Raw genomic sequence first — 26,580 nt, 5'->3', positions numbered from 1 at the left:
ATATCAGAAGTCTAAGGATTCCTAGTTTTAGGTATTATTTATTTATTTTTGTGTTTGGTATCAGTTATAAAACTCATCTTCTTCTATTGATCCTAATGGCTTGGCAGTTTTCTTCAACATCTCCTGGTCTGCTTCTTCCTTGCCATTATTACAGTTTGTACTCTAGTCGATGCCTTCATCTGCTATCACTCAGATAGCCGCAGTAAAGTTTCTTATTTCTCTCTCTCCCCATTAGGGTGGTCTTGAAAAGGCTTTAAAATGTTAAGACTATGAAGCATTTAAGATAGTATAAATAAAAACATTTCTTTAAACCTGTTCTTTTGACCCATACATTATTGCACACACATGGTTGCATCATTTAGATTAGGGAACACTGGAAAGATGGCTGAGTTGAGAATAGGATTCTATAAACCTCAACTCATTTGAGCTTAAGTTTCTGATCTATAAAACAAGGAATTATTAGATTAAATTTCTAAGGTGACTGTCATCTTAAAATTATAAAAAATTCACTATTGCATATAAATTATCCATATTTCACTTTAAAAATAACTAGAAATTATGTACTTATAAGTGAACTATTTGGAGAAGGCAATGGCACCCCACTCCAGTACTCTCGCCTAGAAAATTCCATGGATGGAGGAGCCTGGTAGGCTGCAGGTCATGGGGTCGCAAAGAGTCGGACATGACTGTGAGACTTCACTTCCACTTTTCACTTTCATGCATCGGAGAAGGAAATGGCAGCCCACTCCAGTGTTCTTGCCTGGAGAATCCCAGGGATGGCGGAGCCTGGTGGGCTGCCATCTCTGGGGTCGCACAGAGTCGGACACAACTGAAGCAACTTAGCAGTAGCAGCAGTGAACTATTGGGGCTTTTGAAAAAATAAAAATATTAATGAGTTATTGTCTCCTATTTAATAAACCTGATTAAATTTTTTTACATTTAAAATTTTTAGGTAACAATATAAATGTTACTTAGTTTTTTTCTGAAGGGGAAATCAATCATAAATAAAGTAAAACCACCAATTCAGAGTATAATCAGATTTCAGAATTAATTGGTAGTTGCCGTAACAGGCTTCCCTCGTGGCTCAGATGGTAAAGAATCCACCTGCAGTGTGGGAGACCTGGGTTTGATCCCTGGGTTGGGAAGATCCTTTGGAGGAGGGTATGGCAACCCACTCCAGTATTCTTGCCTGGAGGATCCTCATGAACAGAGGAACCTGGCAGGCTATAGTCCATGGGGTCACAAAGAGTAGGAAATGACTGAGCAACTAAGCACAGTACAGCACAGCACTTTCAATTTAAAGACAGAAAATTTAATTTCTGCATATCTTATTAAGAAACATTTACTTCTAATTTAGTTCAAAATTATTTTTACATAGAAAGTCTGAAGATTACAAAGAAATATATTTCTATGTGTGTTATCTGAGTATGAAAGTACAACCTACCCTACTATCAATAATTTAAAATAAGTAATGAAATGATATGGCCATCAGAGAAGTGCTATTGTTACAGTTCTAACCTGTAAGACAGACCCTGAAGCAGAATTAAGGTAGCTGCAAGATTTACTTGAGCACAGGTTCCTAGGCAAACTAAATATAAAATATGACTCCGTGAATAGGTCAGTCAAGAGAACAGGTCACAATATGGGTTATGCTACAAATTGACAAGTTACTAAAGCTCCAATAAATATTGTTGAATGAATGAATAAAATTTCTCAAGTCTTTGGTTTAATGATTTATTTAGAAATATTTTATCTGGGAAAATATATATTACTTTAGGTATTAATATGGTCAGATAATATGGGAACACAATTTTGAAACTGCTTCTCACAGAAGGTCCTGCTCTTAAGCTGATATTTGTTGTTCAGTTGCTCAGTTGTGACTGTTTGCAATCCCATGGACTGCAGCATGCCAGGCTTCCCTATCCTTCACCATCTCCCAGAGTTTGCTCAAACTCATGTCCATTGCATGGAGTCAGTGATGCCATCCAAACATCTCGTCCTCTGTCATACCCTTCTCTCCTCCTGCATTCAATCTTTCCTGGCATCAGAGTCTTTTCCAATGAGTTGGCTCTTTGCATCAGGTGGTCAAAATATTGGAGCTTCAGCATCAAGCCTTCCAATGAATAATCAGGGTTGATTTCCTTTAGAATTGACTGGTTTGATCTCTTTGCAGTCCAAAGGACTCTCAGAGGTCTTCTCCAACAGAGAAGGTTCGAGAAAGAATCAATTCTTGGGCGCTTAGCCTTCTTTATGGTCCAGTCTCACATCCATACATGACTACTGGAAAAACCATAGCTTTGACTAGATGGACCTCTGTCGGCAGTGTCTCTGCTTTTTAATACACTGTCTAGGTTTGTCATAGCTTTTCTTTTAAGAAGAAAGTGTCTTTTAATTTTATGGCTGAAGTCACTGTCCACAGTGATTTTGGAGCCCAAGAAAATAAAGTCTCTCACTGTTTCCATTGTTTTCCCATCTATTTACCATGAAGTCATAGGACTGGATGCCATAATCTTAGTTATCTGAGTGCTGAGTTTTAAGCCAGCTTTTACACTCTCCTCTTTCACTTTCATCAAGAGGCTCTTTAGTTCCTCTTCACTTTCTGCCATAAGGTTGGTGTCATCTTCAATAATTATGAGGTTATTAATATTTCTCCCTGAAATCTTGATTTCAGCTTATGCTTCACCAGCCCAGTATTTCTCATGATGTACTCTGCATATAAGTTAAATAAGCAGGGTGACTATATATGCAGCCTTGATCTACTCCTTTCCCAATTTGGAACCAGTCTGTTGTTCCATGTCCGGTTTTAACTCTTGCTTCTTGACCTGTATACAGATTTCTTAGGAGGCAAGTAAGGTGGTCTGGTATTTCCATCTCTTTCAGAATTTTCCACAGTTTGTTGTGATCCACACAGTCAAAGGCTTTAGCATAGTCAATGAAGCGTTAAGTAGATGTTTTTCGGGAATTCTCTTGCTTTTTCTATAATCCAGCGGATGTTGGCAATTTGATCTCTGGTTCCTCTGCCTTTTCTAAATCCAGCTGATACATCTGGAATGTCTCAGTTCATGTACTGTTGAAGCCTAGCTTGGAGTTATATTTTAAAACCTTTTAACCAGAGTTACAAAGGTAGTTTTGAATACCAAGATGAGAAATTTGCCAAATCTTTGGGAAATTTATTCCAATTAGTCTAGGGAGGGGACATGATCTAGGTTTTGAGAAGGTTTTAGTGGAATGTCAATAGTTCTAAACTTATTCCTATTAGCTAAAATAATAAAATCTGGGAGACACACTGGTCTTATGAAGATGATGAATATATACTCTCACTTCTTTTTGTGTGTGTGTTAGTTGCTCAGTCATGTCCGACTCCTTGTGACCCCATGCACTGTAGCCTGCCAGGCTCCTCTTTTCATGGAATTCTCCAGGCAAGAATACTCGAGTGGGTTGCCATTCCCTTCTCCAGGGGATCTTCCCAACCCAGAGATTGAACCCTGGTCTCCTGCACTGCAGGTAGATGCTTTACCATCTGAGCCACCAGTGAAGCCACTCTAACTTCTCAGGGGAGATCAACACTTGCCCCAGTAAAACAGGGTGGACATAACAAGCTATTTACACTCCTCTCTTGTGGCTGGTTCTTTTACTTCTGATTATTTTTTGCCCTTCAAGATGCTATTACAGTAAGATAGCCTTGGGCCTCCTCCTGTTTGTGAGTTTTTGTTCCCTATTTCCTCCCACCTCCTTTCCCTACTCACACAAAGAAGGTCAAACAGATGGAAAAATAGGGTAGAGTACCAAGAAAAAAAAAAACTTAACTAAGACCAACTTCTCTGCTCAGTCGCTCAGTTGTGTCAGACTCTTTATAATCCTGTGGACTGTATCCTGTGAGGCTCGTCTGTCCATGTGATTCTTCACACAAGAATACTAGAGTGGGTCGCCATTTCCTCCTCCAGGGGATCTTCACTGACCCTGGGATTGAACCCTGCATCTCTACAGAGCTCTAGCAGTAATGCTTTTAGATTACAGGTTGGGGTTTTGTTGACTACTTCAGGGTCAATCTCTTCCCCCCCCCCCCCTCCTAAATTAACAAGTGAACAAAAATCTATATAACATTTATTTTTCTCTTGATTAATAAAATGATACATGATCTTGACTTGAAACAAATTAGGGAGATATACATAAAAACCCATAAATCTACCATTAATTGGGCATCATTCAGTTCAGTTCAGTTCAATTGTTCAGTTGTGTCCAACTCTTTACAATCCCATGGATTGCAGCATGCCAGGCTTCTCTGTCCATCATGAACTCCCGAGCTTGCTCAAACTCATGTCCATTGAGTCAGCGATGCCATCCCACCATCTCATCCTCTGTTGTCACAGTCTCCTCCTGCCTTCTTCTTTCTCAGGATCAGGGTCTTTTCCAGTGAGTTGGCTCTTGGCATCAGCTGGCCAAAGCACTGGAGCTTCAGCTTCCGCATCAGTCCTTCCAAGGAATATTCAGGACTTATTATTTCCTTTAGGACTGACTAGTTTGATCTCCTTGCAGTGCAGGGGACTCTCAAGAGTCTTCTCAGTTCAAAAGTATCAATTCTTTGGCACTAGCCTTATGGTTCAACTCTCACATCCATATATGACTACTGGAAAAACCACAGCTTTGACTATATGGACCTTTGTTGGTAAAGTAATGTCTCTGCTTTTGGGTATCATTAGTACTTGGATATTCCAAAGATATTTAAAACTCTTGTGTCTAGAATGGAACTTATCTTCTTTCTAGATCTTCCTCTTCCCCATATGATCAATGCTCAGTTAGTGAATAGCACTACTCTACGTGGTTATTTGAAAGGAAATGGCAACCCAGTCCATTATTCTTGCCTGGAGAATCCCATGGACAGAGAAGCCTGGTGGGCTGTGGTCCATAGTGTTGCAAAGAGCTGGACAGGACTGAAGTCACTTAAGTACATACATGGTTACTTCAGCTTAAATGCCCAAGAATATACTTGATTCCTCTCTCTTTTCCTTACTTCCATCCAATCAGTACTATAATCTGAGATCTTAGTTGTTGATTATTGTGTGTGTACTTTTATTCAAAATTTATAGTTTCTTTTTTCAGAATCATTTCTGGTATTAATAGGATTTTCATAACAACATATTAACAATAGTGTGCTTACTTTTACTTGTTTCTTCAGATCAGTCCTATTTTTTTTTCCCATAACCACTCTGTGTAAATTCTTTGCTTTGATCACTTCTAAATCAGCTGGTTTCTTTCTTTCATTTTCCTGATAAAAGATATGTAGCTGGTTGGTCTTCTAAGTATCTGGACTATTTATTTCTGTTGTCCTCTCTCATAAACTACAGGGCTTGCCATCTGTATTATTAAATAATACTTTTTCCCTTTAAAAACTCAGGATATTATTTGTTCTGCCATTTGTTACAATGAAGAAGTTCACTGAAGACCTGATTTTATTCTTTCCTTTGTGAGAACCCTAGTTTTTCTATGTGAGTCCTGCATCTGTAGGAGTTTTTTTAATCCTAAAAACGAAGACTGTAATAAGATATGGCTGTATGTAACCATGAATTGAAAATTAATTTTTAAAAATTATTTACTTCACTGGTTTGGTTTTTCTTAGAGCTAGTCTGCTGTTGATAGCCTTCACTACACTTTTAATTTAGTGGTTTCCTCTCCATATAGTATTTTACTTCCATACATCCTTGAGGTTGTCCTTTCTTTTAAATTTCACTTCAGTTTCACAGAAGATACTTGAGACTCAACCACAGCAAGAACATAACTGATCCTTAAAAAACAAACAAAAAAAGAAAACACCTTTTATCTTACCATGTAACTGATGGTAATTCATGTTATTTAGTCTCTTCATTCATCTCTACCTAGAGTATTTACAACAGAGAGCTGTTTTACTAATGGATAAATAGGTCTTTGTCAAATTTTTCAAGTCCAAACAGAGAAGGTAAAAGTTTCTAAGTATGATTTGTTAAGAGTAATGGCCTGTGAGGCAGTAAACTATGAGGAAGCTACAGCTGGAGCTGTACAGCTGAGCTATTCAGAAAACATTCTTAACCTCTGGGTACTGGGACAGGCTGCATTTAGTTTGGGTCATACCATCATTCTCTCAATGAAAGGAATGCTCTCACGCAGAGCCATACATGCCATTTTTAATGTAGATTTAACAGTCACATCACAATTCCTGTTCTGTTGGTTCTGCTGCATACCTAGTGTATTTTCAGGAAGCACCAACCGGAATGAGATTGCCCACATACCAAATGACCCACTATTGCTATTTCCTCTGGCCTCTATTGTTACAAGCTGGTGGGGGGAGCCACATATTACTGGATAGCACTGGATGGTTCTCTCTTTTATCTCTGTCCCTCATTTCCCTATTTAATCACATTCAGTTAACCAACTGCCGATTTTATAGCATTCACAAGGAATTTTTTTCCAAATTTTACATTATTTTTGTCATTTCATTGAGAGTCTATTTAAATAAATTAACGGATTTTGGAGACCAAGTGTAATGAATTCAATTACAAGCCTATGGAAAGCTCACCAATGAACAGATTAAAATAAAAATAATAATAATGAAGTTGGTGCATCACACAAGAAATGTGTCATCTTCTTATGTTGAGGTAAAGAAAAATTACCAGAGGCCAAGTTCCAAGAAAGCAAGCTTTTAGGAGCCAGCACAGATCCTCCTCATCTTACAATGGGGTTAAGGCCTAATAAACCACCGTAAGATGAAAATACCATAAGTCGAAAATGCATTTAATACATCTAACCTCCCAAACATCATAGCTTAGCCAAGCCGGCCTTAAAAATGCTCAGAACACTTCTACTGGGCTTATAGTTGGGAAAAGTCATCTATCACAAAGCCTATTTTATAATAAAATGTTGAACACCTCATGTAATTTATTGATTATACTGAAAGTCAAAAACAGAATGGCTGTCTGGGTACAGAATGGTTTTAAGTGTACTTGTTGTCTACTCTCATGATAGCATGGCTAATTGGAGCTACTGGGAGCTGCTGCCACTGCCCAGCATCATGAGACAGCACCATACAGCATATCATTAGCCAGGAAGAGATCAAATTTCAACATGTGAAGTACACTTTCTACTAAATGGTACGCTTTCACACCATCGTAAAGCTGAAAAATCCTAAGTTGAACCACTGTAAGTTGGGGACAATCTGTATATGGAACATCTGGCTCTAAGAATGAAGTTTCCTCTTGGAATAAAGCACAGAGTAAAATACAGTCAATGGATAAGAAGAATAAGTAATTTCTACCTAAACAACTCAAGGTTTAGGAAATCTGAAATTCACAGAAGAAAAGAATAAGCTTAAGAGGTAGGTTTTGATTTCATCATGAAAAACAGAAATCCTAATAATATGACTTCATGAGTTCACATACTTCACCAGACAGGCTACAGGCCTTCCTTAGACCTTAAACCTGATCATTTTTCTAAGAACAATGCCAAACGGAGGACCCTATACAGCAAATACAATTACTGTTTCCACTTTACAAACAATGAAACTGACACTGAAATTATGTAACTTGCCCAAGATGACAGAGTGGCAAGTCGGGAAATGGGAAGGAAATGGGTGGGGGAAGAGAATGAACAATTAACTCAAATCTGCCAAGAATGTTAGTCCCTTGCTAATTCAAAGTGTGATCTAGGGACCAGCACCATCAGCATCACCTCATAGCTTGTTAGAAATGCAGATTCTCAGGTCCCAACCCAGAACTACTGAATCATTAACTTGGATTTTAACAAAATTCCCATGTGATCTTTATGTACACTAAAGTATGAGCACCTGTGTTTGTCCTACTTCTTGTAGAGAAGAGCATGATCTTAGCTGGTATGAATCTGTATGAAAGATGGATAGAAATGTACCACTTGGGAACTAGGGCTTGCACTAGTAGAAAGTATTAAAAAAAAAAATTCAAAAGGTGACATTGGGTTTGTCATTGGATTACCAAAGGTTGGTCTAAAGCCTGGAGAATTCACAAGCTTACAAATGTGAGGTTTTAAAGGAGTATACATGATGGACTACATATTGTCCTTTCTTGAGTCCCTTAGGGCACATGGCTGGGGAAGCACCAGCAGCAGCGGTTCAGTTAGAAAATGAAGACTATTCTCCAGATAAAGCTAAAATGGGTACAAAAGGTGAAATTTCTCCAAGGAAACAGAAATTAGAGGCTTAGGAAAATTTAGAGTAGGAGTGGGCCACAATATCACAAGTAGCAGAAATGCAGAGATTGAAAACAAACAGGAGAAGGGGTGGGTTTTAGAATTTGTTGAGGAAACAGAAAACTGTGCAAACCTATTGAGGTTGAGGAACTCTCTCTATTGAGTAATTAATTATTTAGATAACTGAATGGAAACTCTGTTGACAAAGCGAAAAAAGGATATACCCTTCACAAATAGTATGATTTCACACATTTAAAACAGAAGTCAAATACTGTCTCTTATCAACTCTAAAAACACTTCAGTATTTCCCACTGAAGTCATTTGTCACTTTCTAAAATACTTGCAATTTACAAAGGTTTGACTTCTTGTCTTTCTGTCTCTAAACTAGAATTAAAGCCCACAATAGCAAGGTTTTTCTGGTTTTGCTTATTATGGTTTTTTCCCAGAGCTTAGTGCATAGCGCACAGTGGGAACTAAATAAATATTTACTGAAGCAAAAATTCAAGAATAGATTGCTAAGGACACAAGTGTCGAAGGAAAAATGGAATGGAAAATTATTTTAAAATACCTGAATATAGACTCTAGTTAGAATGCAGTTTCCATGAGAACAGGTATTTTTACCTCTTTTGCTCAATGTAAGGATGGATACAATAGAAAGTTCAATATAATGTAACTGATTCTAAGATGTGTTTTTTTCATATTTTTTTAACACTAAGATCATATTGTTTTACAATACTATCTGAATCCATGTCAGCCTGGTAATGTAACCATGTAGTAATGTAACCATGATGTACTTGTCATTCTGAACCCAAGGACATCAAAGACAGCATGAAACCTTGCCAGACGGTTTACTGGTGACTCAGAATAAAACCCAAGAGACTAGCAGAGCACTCTTTTAACTCTTGGATATCAAATGGTATAGGTATAGATAATTAATCTAACTTAATACCCCTGAAGCAGGAGTCAAAAGGTGACTAAACAGAACTTACTGTAAGTCATTTTAAGCTTTTAAAAACCCAGTACAAATAACTTTTAGTTCTTTTATTAACTATTTTAGGAAATGCTACATCACCAACACTTTCGATGCCACTGAAGACAAAATAGTGTAGAAAAACAGACACTGATGACTGGCGAGGAGAAGCAATTCTAGAGTCAGATTCTGAGTGTGAAGAAGTTTTAGATGTACTTTAGCCAATTAAGTTTGCTTATAGTTTTCCTATTTTAGGACTTCCCTGATAGCTCAGTTGGTAAAGAATCTGCCTGCAATGCAGGAGACCCTGGTTCAATTCCTGGGTCGGGAAGACCTGCTGGAGGAGGGAAAGGCTACCCACTCTAGTATTCTTGGGCTTCCCTGGTGGCTCAGCTGGTAAAGAATTCACCTGCAATGTGGGAGACCTGGGTTTGATCCCTGGGTTGGGAAGATCCTCTGGAGAAGGGAAAGGCTACCCACTCCAGTATTCGGGCCTGGAGAATTCCATGGACTATATGTCAATGGGGTCACAAAGAGTCGGACACAACTGAGCGACTTTCACTTCACTTCCTATTTTATTTATGTACCAGAATGATCAATCATAAAAATCTGTTTTAATTCAACCTAAAACTCTTCAAGTAAACATGAAATACAAATTATAGGGAAGAGAAAGCATTGCACAACTTCTCTGTGACTCTGATGATTTCCTTCCTCAATGTAGAATGCAGTCTGTTGTCTCAACAGTTATACCCCTAGGGGGAGCTCAAAGTCCATCTTCCTTTACGTGTGTGTGCTCAGTCACTCAGTTGGGTCCGACTCTGCAACCCCATGGGCTGTAGCCCACCAGGCTTCTCTGTCCATTGGATTTCCCAGGCAAGAATACTGGAGTGGCTTGCCATTTCCTTCTCCAGGGGATTTTCCCGACTCAGGCATCAAACCTATGTCTCCTGCATTAGCAGGAGGATTCTTTACCACTGCGCCACCTGGGAAGCCCCACATCTTCCTTTATTCCACCCCTAAAAAGGGCAATGAGATACTGCCAAGGACACATTAGTGAGCCACAGTACTATATATTGCTTCCCAACAAAATGGTAAAAAAAAAAACATCAAATGATCTTGTATCTACAGGTGAGGTCTTAGATCTTTAGTCATTCCCTTCTAGATTTATTCTTCATTCATAAAGTGTATGCAAAAAGAAAAAGAAAAAAAAACCCTGCCTCCTCTCTTGGGAAGGCTATTAAGGAAATAGATGAGAATATCAGAAAATAGCCAAGGGAAAAAGTGGCATGGGGACAGACAACCTGCTTCTAGTCTAGGCAAAAAGAGTGCTTTTTCTATGGCTAAGGGCTATGCATGGGGTTTTGCAATGAAAGCCTTTAGCAATAAAAAGCATGCTAGCAATAAAAGGATGTGCTTGGGAAGCTACAGGGGGTGGTGGCAGCAGGCTCCAGTCTAGCAAATAAGGAATTAAAATCTAATGTATGAACTGCTTAGAAGTACAGCTAAAAGTTATTTTAAGAACTTTCTTTTCTGCTAATGTAACAGAATCTTAAGCATTGTCACATTAGGAAATCTAGAAGCTTATAATCAATAAATAATCAATATACTATTTTCAGGTGGAGCAAAAGGGCCTGTTTCAAAGGTAGATTAAAATGAAATAAATAAACTGTTTTACCTGGAATGATCCAAGAATATCCTTTAAGGGCTCTTCATAAAATTCATCTCTTCCAAAGAACAGCAGCAACTCAAAGAAACTCCTAGAAAGAATAAGCGAATGGATTGATTTTTTTTTTGCCCCAATTTAAAGACTATCAAGAAATAACAGTTACATAATATCAGATATTTAGTTTTAAAATAGTTGGCTTTGAAAAACTATTAATCATTTGAAGTAAAGTGAAGTTAAAGTCACTCAGTCGTGTACGCCTCTCTGCAATCCCATGGACTACATATAGTCTATGGAATTCTCCAGGCCAGAATACTGGAGTGGATAACTTTTCCCTTCTCTAGGGGATCTTCCCAACCCAGGGATTGAATCCAGGTCTCTCCGGCACTGCAGGCAGATTCTTTACCAGTTGAGCTACAAGGGAAGCCCATTAATCATTTAGGATTCATGTTATGTTTTTGGTAAAATTATAATAAAAAGAAATATACTGAAGTTCTATATCAATAGAATTACTTGAGTCTAGTAGTAGGAGTAGTGTTAGTCACTCAATTGTATCCAATTCTTTGTGACCCCATGGACTGTAGCCCTCCAGGCTCTTCTGTCCATGGAATTCTCCAGACAAGAATACTAGAATAGGTTGCCATGCCCTTCTCCAGCAGATATTTCCAACCCAGGGATCAAACCCAGGTCTCCCGCATTGCAAGAAGATTCTTTACCATATGAGGCACCAGGGAAGCCCTAGAACAAGGTAGGACTCCCCAAAATATAGAGTAGTCTAGAGCAGAGCTGGAAAACTACTGTTTTTGTTTTTTATTTTTCATAATACATGAGACAAGAACACTTAAATTTTAAATTGTTAAAAACCAAAAAAAAAAAAAAAGGCGGGGGGCAAGAGAATAGTATTTCCTAACAGGTAAAAATTACATGAAATTTAAATATCATTGTCAGTAACTACATTATTGTTCAAACAGAGCCACACCCATATATTTACATATTGACTATGGCTGTGTTCACACCAGATAAAAAAACTGAGTAGCTGCAACTAGACCTTACTAGTTAAGCCTAAAAATATTTGCTATCTGGCCCTTTACTCAACCCTGGTCTAGAGCCAACACTGGGTTTCAATCTCAGCTCCACTATTTCCTTTATATGTGACCCTGAGCAAGTCACTTAGTATCTCTGTGTCTCAGTTTCTTTATTTATAAAACAGGAACAATAATAATAGCTATCTCTTGTAAAGCACTTAAAACAATCCCTGGCAATGCTATATAGGTGCTTGCTAATAATACAGAACTATTTTTATTATTAATATTGCCATCAAAGTTTCCTTCAACAATCTAAGAGGAAACCTAAAGTCTTCACAGATGAGTTTTTCCCAGCTGTGCATATGTCAGTTTTGTTGAAATATAAGACACCAATTTTTCCTTACTTAAATTATGAAGATTTTTAAGATATCTAAAAAAATTCATCAAAATGTTTTTCTTCAAAAATGTATTACTGTATAATGTAATACTGGAAATGTTGAATGTGTTTCATATAATGCTTAATATTTAGATAAACTATATATTTAGTATAATGCTTAATATGTAACTGTCTATACATTAGCCAATTATAATTAGTACTAGTCCTAATTATAGGTTACCTACAGTTCATTTAACTAAACTTAAATAATTATTCAAATTAGAAATACCTAAATAAAGTTAATTATATAAAAACAAATTATTTGCAGTGGGATGAGTATATTATAGATGGCATGCCTTTTTAATTAAAAAAATTATACCTTTTATCAGAGAAGGCAATGGCACCCCACTCCAGTACTTTTGCATAGAAAATCCCATGGAAGGAGGAGCCTGGTAGGTTGCAGACCATGGGGTTGCTAGAGTCGGGCACGACTGAGTGACTTCACTTTCACTTTTCACTTCCATGCATTGGAGGAGGAAATGGCAACCCACTCCAGTGTTCTTGCCTGGAGAATCCCATGGACGGAGAAGCCTGGTAGGCTGCAGTCCATGGGGTCGCACAGAGTCAGACACGACTGAAGCAACTAAGCAGCAGCATACCTTTTATAGTCATTTTTACTTTTATCAAACAGTATATTCCTATTATCTATGTAAGCTTAAATAACTAGAATACCACTAGAGTCCCCATTTATGAAACAAACTATATTCTGGTCTTAGAATTCAGATCATATTTTCACATATACTACAAGGGGTAATAAGGTACTTCCTAAAATACACAGGCACACAATAATAGACTGTGATAATTATGACCAGATTTACTTTTCGTTTCTGGGTCTCTGAAGCAGATTAAGTAATTTTCACAGTGAAATACAAGAATGTGGATTTCTGCATTTATGTACCACAAGAAAATTCCACTAAATTATAATGCTTAACTACCCAAATACAAGAAATCCACTTACCAATTTAAGCCAAATAAAATTAGGTCTATTCTACATGAATTAAAGAAGAATAGAATAGAATGTTATAAACTCTCAATTTTTAACAATTTCTTCTATGATAATTCTAAATCTTTGATCATATAGATATCTCAACTTAAATGCTACTTAAGCTTAACAGAGAGCATTGAGTCATACTCAACCATTTGAATGCATTTATCTTCAAAACAATTTCTTCAGTAATGTCTTTACTGAGGAAAGAAAAGGTCTGTATTTTTTTTTTTTTTCAAATATGTACAGATAAAGAAACTGTACATTATTTTTTCTATATTATGAATCACCACTTTTGGTGATTCATCCTCTGAAAATAAGTAAAATGCTGGCTAAAACAGCTGGCTTTTGCCTTGACTAAAAGTTAAAAGTTATACTAATAGGCTCCTCCGATCAGTTTCATCACATTTCTAAGCCTGTAAGGAAAACTGCCTGCTTGCACACTGAATTACACAGGAAAAGGAAAAAAAAAAGACTGATTTTAAAATCCTCTCATATAGGTTTTCACCTGAATTCATATTCTGTAGATGGTCCAAAAATTCTCGGGCTAAGACTTTAGCTAAGATTGGTCCTGTGCTAGTAGTATCTCCAGGTCTCTGGTTGAAACAAATGTAAATCCTTTCTAAATATCCACTTCAAACCCAGGCTTCAATTTTTACAAATAAATTTATTCCAAGAAAATACAAATTCACAATTTGTAAATATTGTAGTATTTGTAAATATTAGTAATAATGATGATGTCAATAAAAATCATAGCCTATATAAGGAAAGACAACACCATAAGCAAAAGAAAATCCACAAAGACTTTATATATTTAAGCCAGATCTAGAATATAAAATGAGGATAATATAGTTGAAGGAATATTATTCAGTCACTAAGTCATGTCTGACTCTTTGCAACCCCATGGACTGTAGCCCACCAGGTTCCTCTGTCCATGGGATTATACTGGAGTGAATTACCATTTCCTACTCCATGTTTAAAGAATAAAGAAATATTAAAAATTATAAAAAAAGATAATAGCAATCAAAAACTTACAGAAATAAAATCAACAAAATTAAAAGTCAATGAACACATTTAACTGCAGGTTAGACACAGGTGAAGAAAAAAACTAGTAAAACTAGTATACTGAAAGATCTGTAAAAAAAAATAAAGTGCAATACAGAGAGACAAAGAAATGGAAAACACACACAAGGGTTAAAGACATGAGGAATGGAGTGTACAATTCTAACATGACTAATCATACTTCCACAAAAAGAGAGAGAGAGAGGGAATGAAGCTAAGACAAAAACTAAGTAAGAATTTTTTATAACTGATAAAAGATATCAGATCTAGAAAGCCCAAGAAATTTCCATAATGATTAATCTATACCTACCTAATCATAGTATTTATAAAACGCCAAAGAACAATGTATAAACAACCAGAAAAAAATAAAGACTATTTAAAAGACATGGGAAATTAAATGAGCAAGAAGAGTCTAAGATGCAAATTAGTAAGGTGTGTGTGTGCTCAGTTTTGTCCAACTCTTTTGCGCCCTCATGGAGTATAGCCCACCAGGCTCCTCTGTCCATAGGACTTCCCAGGCAAGGATAGTGGAATGGGTTGCCATCTCCTTCTCCAGGGGATCTTCTGGACCCAGGTATCAAACTAGCTACTAGCGTTTTCTGTGCCTCCTGCATTGGCAGGTGGATTCTTTACTGCTTGAGCCATGAGGGAAGCAGATGTTAATTCACTAATGCAAATTAATAAGCATATAATGACTAAAAAATCTGATAGCATGAAGCAATAATAATAATTTCATCTGGGCTTTTAAAAATCATAGTAAAAATATAAAACATCAATAGCATTAAAACTGGAATGAGAAGTTTCAGTCTTTGTGTTCTAGTGCTCTTGAGCTAAAGGAAGATAAAAAGCATATAAAATATATACTTCAGTACTAAGTTCTTGTAATTCATATATTAGTATACCTGAAAGTAGAAAGTTGATTACAAAACTAATATCCATGAAAACCATGAAATAGCATGAGCAACGAAAAGCAACTAGCCAATATGAAAACATTTTGAAATATTAAAACATTTGAAACCTTTATAATTGAACTGGCATTATATTGGCATGTTAACAAACAGCCTAATGAAATTTAATGGAAAATCCAAAAATAGGACAGCTGCATGGGAGAAGTGAATATGTGACAGAAGCAGCATCTCAAATCAGGGAAAATGTTGGCTTCATATCAGATAGCCCAGTATTAAAAGACAAAATTGCTTCACTCCAACTTCCAAACATAAGAAAAAATTCAAAACGGATCAAAAAATTAATACAAATATCGGAAATAATCACATACAACTTGGTTATAGAGAACATTTTCTTAATCATGATTCAGAAGTCAGGAGCAGCATAAGAATACTGATGAAATTTTCTGTCTGGCATCATACTTGTGCTACATCATTTTGTAGTTCACATCTTCTGGGAATAAAATCTTTCAGCTTTTGCTTCCCTGAAAACATCTTTATTTCTCCCTCAAGAATTAATAGTTGAAAGACTTGTTCCTGCAGTACTTTAGAGATGTCACTTGACTATGTTCTGGCTTACACAAATTCTGAGATGTCTGCAGTGGTATTCTAAATTAGGTAATGTCTTTTTTCTTTGGTGGGCTTCAAGATTTTTTCTGTGATTTTCCGAGTTTAAATGTGATGCATCTAGGTGATATAGGTGGCAGGCTGAGAGAGAGTTTAAAATTATTCTGTTTGTTGTTCTTTGTTCTGAGATTTTTAGATCTATGGTTTAATGTCTTTCAGTATATTTGAAAAAATTCACGGCTACTGTCTTGTATTTCTTCTGCCTCATTTTGCTTCTCTTTCTGGGATTCTAACAAACTTATGTTATACAGGTTCATATTTTCTTAAAGTTCTTAGACCCTCTGTTCTATTTTCTTTTTTTCTGCTTGACATTTAGTTTAGGTAATTTCTTTTGACCTACACTTGATTTCATTTATTCTTTCCTTAACTGTATTGTGCCAACTCTATGATGAGCCCATCAGAGGCATTCTTCATCTGTTATTGTATTTTTTATTTCCAGCATTTTCATTTGAATCTTTCTTAAAGCATCCTAGCTCTTTGGTGAAATTCTCAATATATTTAAACCATGTTATCCATTTTTACCACTAGATCTTTATATGTGAATTTGATTCTACAACCTGCTTTGTCCCTTGATAGTGCATTATTTTTTCTTTTTCTTTTTCATGTGTCCATAATTCTTGGCTGAAAGCTAGACTTCATGATTGTGAAAGTAAAGACAGATACTAATAAAACTGGTGCCTGGAAAATGCCGTTTCTTCTGCTAGCCTTTATTGTGGGCCATTTAAATAAATCTAGTCATGAGTTAAGTGGGCTTGTTATTGCTACCATGTGGGCTGTTGCTATCATGACCTTCAGTGCACCACTGGCTTCCAATTCCTCCACTGTCATATTGTGCTGAAGGTGGAGCCTGGGTTGTCAGATAATACTTTAGGCTTTCTGAGCCACATTAAGGTCTCTCTCCCATTTTTTTTTCCTCGCCCCTTCCCCGTCCCCACTGCCACCAATGTCACATTTTTTTTTTTAATACCATTGTTTAAAAATATAGTATGTCTTAGCTTGGGAGCCATATTAAAAAAGAAAACAGAAACAGCTATGGACAGCATTTGACCCCATGGGCCCCAGTCTGCCAACTCCTGAGGTAAAGAATAATCATGTTAAGCAGAGAAACAGAACACATAAGACCCAACTGAAACTTTTATAAATAAAAAAATACAATGTCTGAGATGGAAGATACATTGTATGGGATTAATGTCAGATTGGACTGCAGAAGACAGTGTCAACACACACACAAAGACTGAAAAAAATGAACAGAACAGTCAGTAGCATGTGAGTCAACTGTGGATTTCCTTCAAGTGGTGTCCTTTAAGAAAACATAATGGTTGTTTCTAAAAAAATTCTCAAAGGAATTTTACAAATTTGGGGAAAAGTACAAACCCAAACTTCCAAGAAGCTTAATAGTAATAAATGTGAGAGAAACTACTGTGTAAAATTACAATCAAATTTCTTAAAACCAGTAATAAACTTCAAAAGATCAAAAGACAGCAATAAGAAAATGAAAAGGTAAGCCACAGTATAGGGAAAAGTATTTACAAATCACATATCTGATAAAGAATGTATAACTAGTATAAAGAACCCTTAAAACTCAAATAAAGTAAACAATCCAATTTTAAAATGGGCAAAAGATTAGAATACACATTTTACTAAAGAAGATAGGCACCGAAGAAAGGTACATGAAAAGATCTACCATCAATAGCACTGAGGAAATCCACCAAAACTGAGATACCACTAGGCAACTACTAGAATAGCTATCATGAAAAAGACAAACAGTAAGTTTGTCAGTGAACATGCGGAGACACTGATACCCTTATAGATAGCTGGTTAGAATTTTAAAGGCATAGTCACTTTAGAAAGAGTTTGGCAGTTCTATGTTAAACATAAAGACGGTCTGCAATGCAAAAGACCTGGGTTCGATCCTTGAGGTAGTAAGATCCCCTGGAGAAGGGAATGGTAACCCACTCCAGTATTCCTGCCTGAGAATTTCACAGAGGAGCCCACCAGGCTCTTCTTGTATGGAGTCGCAAAGAGTTGGACGACTGAGTGACTAACACTATCAAGAAAGTAAAAGTCGATCAGTTGTGTCCGACTCTCTGCAGCCCCATCGACTATACAGTCCGTGGAATTCTTTAGGCCCGAATACCAGAGTGGGTAGCCTTTCCCTCTCCAGAGCATCTTCCCAACCCACGGATCAAACCCAGGTCTTCCACATTGCAGGAGGATTCTTTACCAGCTGAGCCACAGGGGAAGCCCAAGAATAGTTGGACTGGGTAGCCTATCCCTTTCTCCAGGGGATCTTCCTGACCCAGGAATAGAACCGGGGTCGCCTGCATTGCAGGCAGATTCTTTACCAACTGAGCCATCAGGGAAGCCCACAACACTATCATAGGATACTGCAATTCCATTCCTAAATATCTAGTCAAAGAAAATAAAAACATTTGTCCACTTGTAACAAATGTTCATAGCCAAAAAACTGCAAACAGTCCAAATATCCATCAGTTTCTAGATTTTAAAAACAAAATGTACTGTATCTATAAAATGGATTACTATCCAGCACAAAAATGAATGACCTACTGATGTGCTAAAACATGAACTTCAAAAACGTTATTCTAAATGAAAGCACTCATATGTAAAAGCCTACATGTTATGACATATTATTTACATGGAATGTCTAGGTATAGCAGCTATAATATTAAGATAGAAATCAGATGTTCCTTGGGCTGGGGAGAGACTAAGGATTGTTCGAAAATGTGCAAGAGGGATATTTTAGGGGTGGAGAATCATAGTAATACTGGATTGTAGTAATGGCTGCACAGCTTTACAAATTTACTGTAAATCATTTGCTGTTGTTGTTTAGTCGTTAAATCATATCTTATTCTTTTGCGACCTCATGGACTGTAGCCTGCCAAGCTCCTCTGTCCATAGTATTTCCCAGGTAAGAATACTGGAGTAGTCTGCCATTTCCTTCTCCAGGGGAATCTTCCCAACCCAGGAATCGATTAATAATACTTAAATTGCAAGAACTTAGTGGAAATTATGCCTCAATAAAGGTATAAAAGAGATAACTAGCAATGGGTAAGGAGTGCAGAGGTAGACATAAAAGAAGGCTGATGATATATTCATAATTATTAAAGCTGGTGATGGGCAATTCATTATACTCTTCCTTTTAATTCTGTGTAGGTTTGAATTGTTATAATCTTAAAAATTTATAAAATGCCACATTAACAGAGATGTAGGGAAATAGGTCCCATCTTATATGGCTGGTAATATTATATTTTGGCTTAACTTAAACAGAGAAAATTTGGCACTAACTATCAAAATGATAAACCTAACATACTCTGATCCAGCAATTCTACTCCCAGGATACCTGTACAATATGCAAAAATCCTTGAAGTCAGATATTTCAGATTCAGGTCCAGATCACCACAATAAGGCAAACATTGCAATAAAGCAAGACACATGAATTTATTTTTTTGGTTTCCCAGTGCACATAAAATTTATGTTTACACTATAATATGCAGTCCATTAAGTGTACAACAATATTATGCATAAAAATGCATATAGCTTAATTTAAAAACACTTTATTGCTAAACAGTGCTAACCATCATGTGAGTCCTCAGTGAGCTGTACCAGTAACATCAAAGATCACTGATTACAGATGATAACAACAAATATAATAATAATGAAAAAGTGTGAAACACTGTGATAATTACCAAAATAAGACAAAGAGACAGGAAATGAGCAAATTCTGTTGAGCACTAACAGACCTGCTCAATGCAAGGTTGCCAGAAACCTTCAATTTGTAAAACAATAGTTACATATGAATCAAATGAAGCAAAATACAACAAAACAAAATATGCCTGTATATATTCCTAGGGCCATTCATACATGGCAATTAATTAAGGGGTTGCTGATAAAGGGTTCTTGATAGCAATAGATCAGAACAAAATCTAAACACTAATTAACAGAGTACCAGTTAGTTAAAACTTTTACATTTCCATAACATTTAAATACTCTACAATCATTTTAATGACTGATGATAGTCCTCTATAACGGGAAAAGATATCCAATGAAGAAAGGGTGCATACTATAGCACCTTTTAGCATTTTTGTAAAATGGAGGAAAAGGAAACATGATTTTTTTTGTATATGCATAAAATATCTCTGGAAGGAAACCCAAGAGAATGATTACATTGATTGCGTATGGAAGTGGAAACTAGAGGACGTTTTCACCATAAACAAAATTGAAGAATATAAATTGAACGATATCTCTTTGTGTGTTCACCATACTTCTTGAATTTTGAACCACAAACATGTATTATACGACCTACTCAAAACTTAAAAAATGATACAAAGAAAATCTTAAAAACAGCTCCCCCAAAGGGTGCATTATATACAGGGAAACAAAAATAAGGATGCCAGACTTTTCATCAGGAAAAAAAAAAAAAAATGAATCACACAAGCCAGAAAACAATGGATAGACACCTTTTAAAGTACTAAGGTAAAAAATCCTATCAATCAAATATAAAAGCAGTGGAAATACCTTTCAAAAACAGAGGTCTTTCATCTCCATGACAATCAGCACACCACCACACCACAGTATCATATCTGTTTGAATGCTGACAACATTGTGATGAACCTACAGGATGAAAGCTTCACCCAGGGAAGCTTTATAAAGGGTAAGAGGAGTTTGCTGCTGGAGAAGAAACAAATCTCTCCCTTCCTTGGTGTTTGAGGAGTCAGCTTGGGGTCCAGCAAACCCCACCCTGTCCCCAGTTCAAGTGATGGTCCTCTCTGCTCTAGTCTTCTCCACCCTTCTTGGATAAATGAAGACTGACCCATTTTCAGAGGAATGACTTTCCTTCTCACTGTGGTGGCCTGAAGTGTTGGAACAGCATGTTATTTTTCAGTGACTTCCTACAGTGGGAGTTCCTCCCTCAAGGTTAGGAGGCAATAACCACCATCCCAGGACTTCTCAATACATTTTTATTACCTAAACTGAGGAGAGTAAAAACCCCAGACGTCTCTGTCAGTTATGCAGAAGGCAAATGCTTAATGATTAGGTTTGACCAAGGAGGCAGTGGTAGAAAATTGAAGGAGGAAGGGAGCAGCAGTAAGGTCTTTTCCCCCTGCTCTTCTTCTTCTGGGTCCTAGTTAGCAGTAATTATATCTCTTCCAAGGTCTCCTCTCACAAAGGTCAATACATCTTCCTCTCATCAACCATCTCCAGTCTCTGAGTTCTAGCATTCCATCTTTTGTTCCTCTGTCCTTCTATTTCCAGGGAAACAGCAACTTAACTACTAGTTGCTAAGTCTAGGTTCCTCCTCTCTGTGGTCTATTCTCTCAGATCTTGCAACAACTATGAAACTGGTTCTATAAATTAAATCAAATTCCCTCTACTGAATTATCTAGCATGATTAATATTTCCCTAATTAGATCTTGATTTAAATAAACTATAAATCTTACACCTGCTAAACCTATCTTTGGAGAATAAAATGGCAACCCACTCCAGTCTTCTTGCCTGAGAAATCCCATGGACAGAGGAGTCTGGCAGGCTACAGTCCATGGGATTGCAAAAGAGTAGGACACGTCTGAGCGACTAAACAACAATATAAATCTATCTTAATCAAAAAGAAGACAGGAGACAAAAATAAATTTACTTGTGATTATTCCCTATATCACCAGCAGGAAATTATATTCCATCCTCCCAGTTCCAAAATTAGAATGGAAAACTTTTTCAAAAGTCAATGGCTTAAGAAAAATATAACCAATAAGATACAGCCAAGATGAGTCACAAATTTGTTTTTATGAAATATTTTAAAAATATGTGTGTCTTGGTGTGTTCATTCTGGAATTTTTTTAAATTTAGATATAATTTTACATATAACATTATATTAGTTTCAGGTATATAATATGATAATTCAATACTTGCATATATTACAAAATGATCACCTCAACAGTCTAGCTTAACGTCCATCACCACATATAGCCACAATGTTTTTTCCCTATGGTAAGAACTTGTAAGATCCACTCTCTTAGCATCTTACAAATTTATAATAAAATATTAGCTAGTAACCAAGCTATACATACATCCAATGACCTGTTTATAACTGGAGTTTGTACCTCTTAACCATCTTTACCCATTTGGCCTACCCTCAACCCCCACCTATGGCAACCACCAATCTGTTCTCTATCTATGAGTTCAGTTTTGTTTTAGATTCCACAACTGAAATCATTATGATGTTTGTGTGACTTACATCACTTAGCATAATACCCTCAAAGTCTACACATATTGTCACAAATGGCAAAACTGCATTCTTTTTTATGGCTGATGAGTTAGTGTTTATAGACATATGAATACACATATACATACATATCACATCTCTTTATGCTTTCCTGTACTGATGGACATTTAGGTTGCTTTCATATCTTGGCTACTGCAAATAATACAGCAATGAACATAGGGGTGATGATATCTTTTTGAGCTAATATTTTTGTTTCTTTCATATTAATACCCAGAAATGGAATTGCTATACCATGTGGTAGTTTTTTAACTTTTTGAGGAGCTTCCATAGTAGTGCTTTCCATAGTGCTGGTACCAATTTACATTCCCCAAAACAGTGCACAAGGATTCCCTTTTCTCCTCATCCTTGCAATGCTTATTACTTCTTGTCTTTTTGATAATAGCCACTCTAACAAATGTGAGGTGATATCTCATTGTGGTTTTGATTTGCATTTCCTTGATGATTAGTGATGTTGAACACATTTTCATATACCTGCTGGCCATCTTCATGTCTTCTTTGCAAAACTATCTATTCTTATCTGCCCATTTTATTTTAATCTGATTATTCTTTTTTGATGTTGTATGCATTCTTTATACTTTTATATTTTGCATAACAACCCCTTATCAGACATATAATTTGCAAATATTTTCTCTCATTCAATAAAGTTGCTTTTCATTTTATTGATGGTTACCTTTGCTGTGAAGGAACTTTTTAGTTTGACACAGTCCCACATGTTGATTTTTCCTTTTGTTTCATTTGCTTTTGGTGTCAAATCAAAACAAAATTATCACTAAGAAGAACATAAAAAAACTTACGACTTATGTTTTCTTCTAGTTTGATAGTTTCAGGTCTTGCATTTGATTCTTTAATCCACTGTTGGTTGATTTTTGTGTATGGTCCAGTTTTATTCTTTTGCATTTTGCTGTCCAGTTTTCCAAAAACCATTTACTAAAGAGACTCTCCAATCCCCACTGTATGCTCTTGGCTCCTGTGTTATACATTAATTGACTATATATGTGTTGATTAATTCTGAGCTCTCTATCCTGTTCGATGACTATATGTCTGATTTTATGTCCATACCATACTGTTTTGATTACTATAATTTTGTAACATACAGTTGACCCTTGAACAATCCTTGAACTGCACAGGTCCACTTATACCTGGATTTTTCTCCCCTAAATACATACTATAGCACTACACAATCTTTGGTTGGTTGAAATCTGTGGATGTGGAACTTCAAATGCAAGGGCTGATGGTAAAGTTACTTTTCACTGCACAGTGGATGGGAGAGTTGGTGCCCCTAACTTCCTCGTTGTTCAAGGGTCAACTGTAGTTTGAAATTAGGAAGTATGATGCCTTCAGCTTTTTCCTTCTCAAGTTGCCTTGCCTATTTGGGATCTTTTGTGGTTCCATACAAATTTTAGGAATGGTTAGTTCTATTTCTGTCAAAATTTTAATGTACTGTTGCAACAATTAATGTATTGTTGCTAATATCTGATTGAGGATTTATACATCTGTTTTCACTGGACATTGACCTGTAATTTTCTTTCATGATATCCTTGTCTGGTTTTGATACTAAGGTAATGTTGGCCTCATAAAATGAGTCTGGAAATGTCCACTTCTCTTCTGTTTTTGGGTGAGTTTGAGAAAGATTTTTATTAATTGTTTGAATGTTTGGTAGAGTTTCCCAGTAAGGCTGTCTGGTCCTGAATTTGTGTCTGTTGAGAGGTTCTGAATTACTGATTCAATCTTACTGGTAACTGTACTGTTCAGATTTTCTATTTCTTCATGATTTACTCTTAGTAGGCACTATGATGATGATAAGAATTTATCCATTTCTTCAGTTGTTCAATTTATTGGGGTATAATTCTTCATAGTACATACAGCCCTCCATATCCATAGGTACAACACACACAACACATCCATGGATTCAGTCTACCACATATGGAAAATATTGGAAGGGAAGGGAAATTCCAGAAGGTTCCAAAAAGCAAAACTTGAATTTGCTGAACACTAGCAACCCATTCCAGTGCTCTTGCCTGGAGAATCCCAGGGACGGTGAAGCCTGGTGGGCTGCTGTTTATGTGGTCGCACAGAGTCGGACATGACTGAAGCAACGTAGCAGCAGCAGTGATTTACACAGCTTTTACTCTGTATTTACAATGATCTACATAGCATTTACATTGTACTATATATTATAAGTAATCTAGAGATGATTGCAGATACCATGTTATTTTATATAAAGGACTTGAGCATCTGTGGATTTTGGTATCTCTGGGGAAATCCTGGAACCATGCTCCCACGGATGCAGTGAGACATCTGTAGTCTCCGATGATCCTTTTCATTTCTGTGGAATTGGCTATTACAACTCCTCTTTCATTTCTGACTCTGAGTCCTCTCTTTTTTTTCTTGGTGAGTCTAGTTGAAAGTTTGTCAATTTTATCTTCCCCAAGAACCAGCTCTTAGTTTGATCAATCTTTTTAGTTTCTATTTCATTTAGTTCCACTCATCTTTAGTTACATGTTCCCTTCTACTGACTTTGGGCTTCATTTGTTGTTCTTGTTCTGATTTCTAGGAATATAAAGTGAGGCAACACTGTTTGAGATCTTTTTTTTCCCCTTGATGTAAATATTTATTGCTATGAACTTTCCCCTGAGAACTCCTGCCATATACCATAAGTTTTGATATGCTGCATTTCTATTTTCACTTTTCTCAGTACTTTTTAATTTTTCTTTGAATTGTTCTTTGACTGTCAGTAGCATGTTGTTTAATCTCCACATATTTGTAAATTTTCCAATTTTCTTCTTGTAATTGACTTCTACTTTCATATCATTGTAGTTAGAAAAGATGCTTGATATGATTTCATTTTTCTAAATGTTTTAAGACTTGTTTTATGGACTAACATGATCTATCTATCCCATGCATTTGAGAAGAATGTGTATTCTGTTGCTTTTAGATAGAATATTCTGTATGTCTGTTAAGTATATCTGGTCTAAAGTGTCATTCAAAGCCAGTGCTACCTTATTGATTTTGTCTGGATGATCCACCAATTAATTAAAGTCCTTCACTATTGTATTGCTTGCCTATTTCTCCCTTTAGGTCTATTAATATGTGCTCTATGTATTTCGGTGCATCTGAGGGAGTTTACAATTTCTGTATAAGGAGCAATGAGCAAAATTTTGTCAAATTTTCAACAACCAAAGATGTATTTCTTATTTGTTTTTTGTTTTTTCTTATGACTTCATTCCACAGTGAAAGCTGACAGTATAATGATATAGTCTAGTTCTGTCAACCAAAGTTACTGTGGGAAGGAAATCAAAAGAATTATCAAGCTTTCCTTCCTTTAGTTAGAAAAAAATAAAGACCATTTTTAAAACTACACACATTCATCCTTCTAGATTTTAATAGGTACTATAGGTGAGAATAGAGGATGTCATCTGATCACTTCACCTCTGTGAAAACAAATATACCAGTTAATAATCCCTATATCTTTTTGCCTTTAAGATGACTATAGTCTCAACGACTTCACTCCAAAATTAACAAAAGGAGTAATAAAAACCAAAATTACTAGGAAAAAAGATGCTAGTCCACATATAGCACCAAATGAAATGCTGAACATTTAAACATGGCCAATGTAAGTAAATGCATATAGGTTTGTCTAATTTGACTTTAAACACGACAAATCCTGAAAACAAAATATTCTAATGTAATAGCAAAGAAAAAACAATGTTGAGAGAATTTAGTAAGGGAATTTAAGTAAGACCCCCAGTGAGCTCAAAAAGGATTTCTTCCTTAGAGAGAGAAAATAAAGAAATAGAAGGCTAGACAATCTTCATTTCTCTATAAAATAAATAAAGTTCACCTGCCACAAATGATTAGTAAAGATAATGAATACAAAATTGGAGAAGGTTCAAAATAGTTGAAGAGTCAAGAAGTAATACAAGTGTTACATGTTGTAGAGAAAGGATATACTGACTGAGGCCTACAAAATTAACAGCTTTAATGGAGCCTTTGTTGTTGTTTAGTCACTCAGTTGTGTCCGATTCTTTGTGACCCAATGGACTATAGCCCACCAGGCTCCTCTATCCATGGGATTCTCCAGGCAAAAATAGTGGATTCGGTTGCCATTCCCTTCTCCATTTGTGGGGCCTACCATCACCTCCCCCCCCAAAAAAAAGTCCTTTCGAATTAGCCTTTCTTCCTTTGATTTCTAGGCTATCCCCTAAATTAGTTGAAACCTGGCCTTAAGTCATAAATGCAACCAAATAAAACATAGTTTAACACAGTAGAGACTGAAGTTAGGCTCAAAGCCTATGTTTGAAGTATGGTACAATACAGCAACATAATCAGAAATGGTCACTGATCTCTCATTTTATGTGTGGCCCATGACAGTCTGCTGCT

The 26,580-nt window shown here is 36.3% G+C and overlaps 2 protein-coding genes across 6 annotated transcripts in view; one reads left to right on the top strand and one right to left on the bottom strand.

The window, feature by feature from the left end:
• Positions 1–26,580, top strand: part of CGGBP1 (CGG triplet repeat binding protein 1) — a 99,816-nt gene that overhangs the window by 31,874 nt on the left and 41,362 nt on the right. The window lies entirely within an intron of this gene.
• The window catches only part of ZNF654 (zinc finger protein 654), an 83,545-nt gene that overhangs the window by 22,632 nt on the left and 34,333 nt on the right, over positions 1–26,580 (bottom strand). For all 5 annotated transcript variants that reach the window (XM_044940470.1, XM_006057827.3, XM_044940481.1 and 2 more), the window contains one exon: positions 10,836–10,917. In XM_044940470.1, the coding sequence (XP_044796405.1) occupies positions 10,836–10,917 (82 nt within the window). The remainder of the gene's footprint in view (positions 1–10,835; positions 10,918–26,580) is intronic.

The sequence above is a fragment of the Bubalus bubalis genome, chromosome 1 (assembly GCF_019923935.1).
Source record: "Bubalus bubalis isolate 160015118507 breed Murrah chromosome 1, NDDB_SH_1, whole genome shotgun sequence".
Lineage (NCBI taxonomy): Eukaryota > Metazoa > Chordata > Mammalia > Artiodactyla > Bovidae > Bubalus > Bubalus bubalis.
The sequence above is the reverse complement of the archived record's forward strand: the minus strand, read 5'-3'. Positions and strand labels throughout refer to the sequence as shown.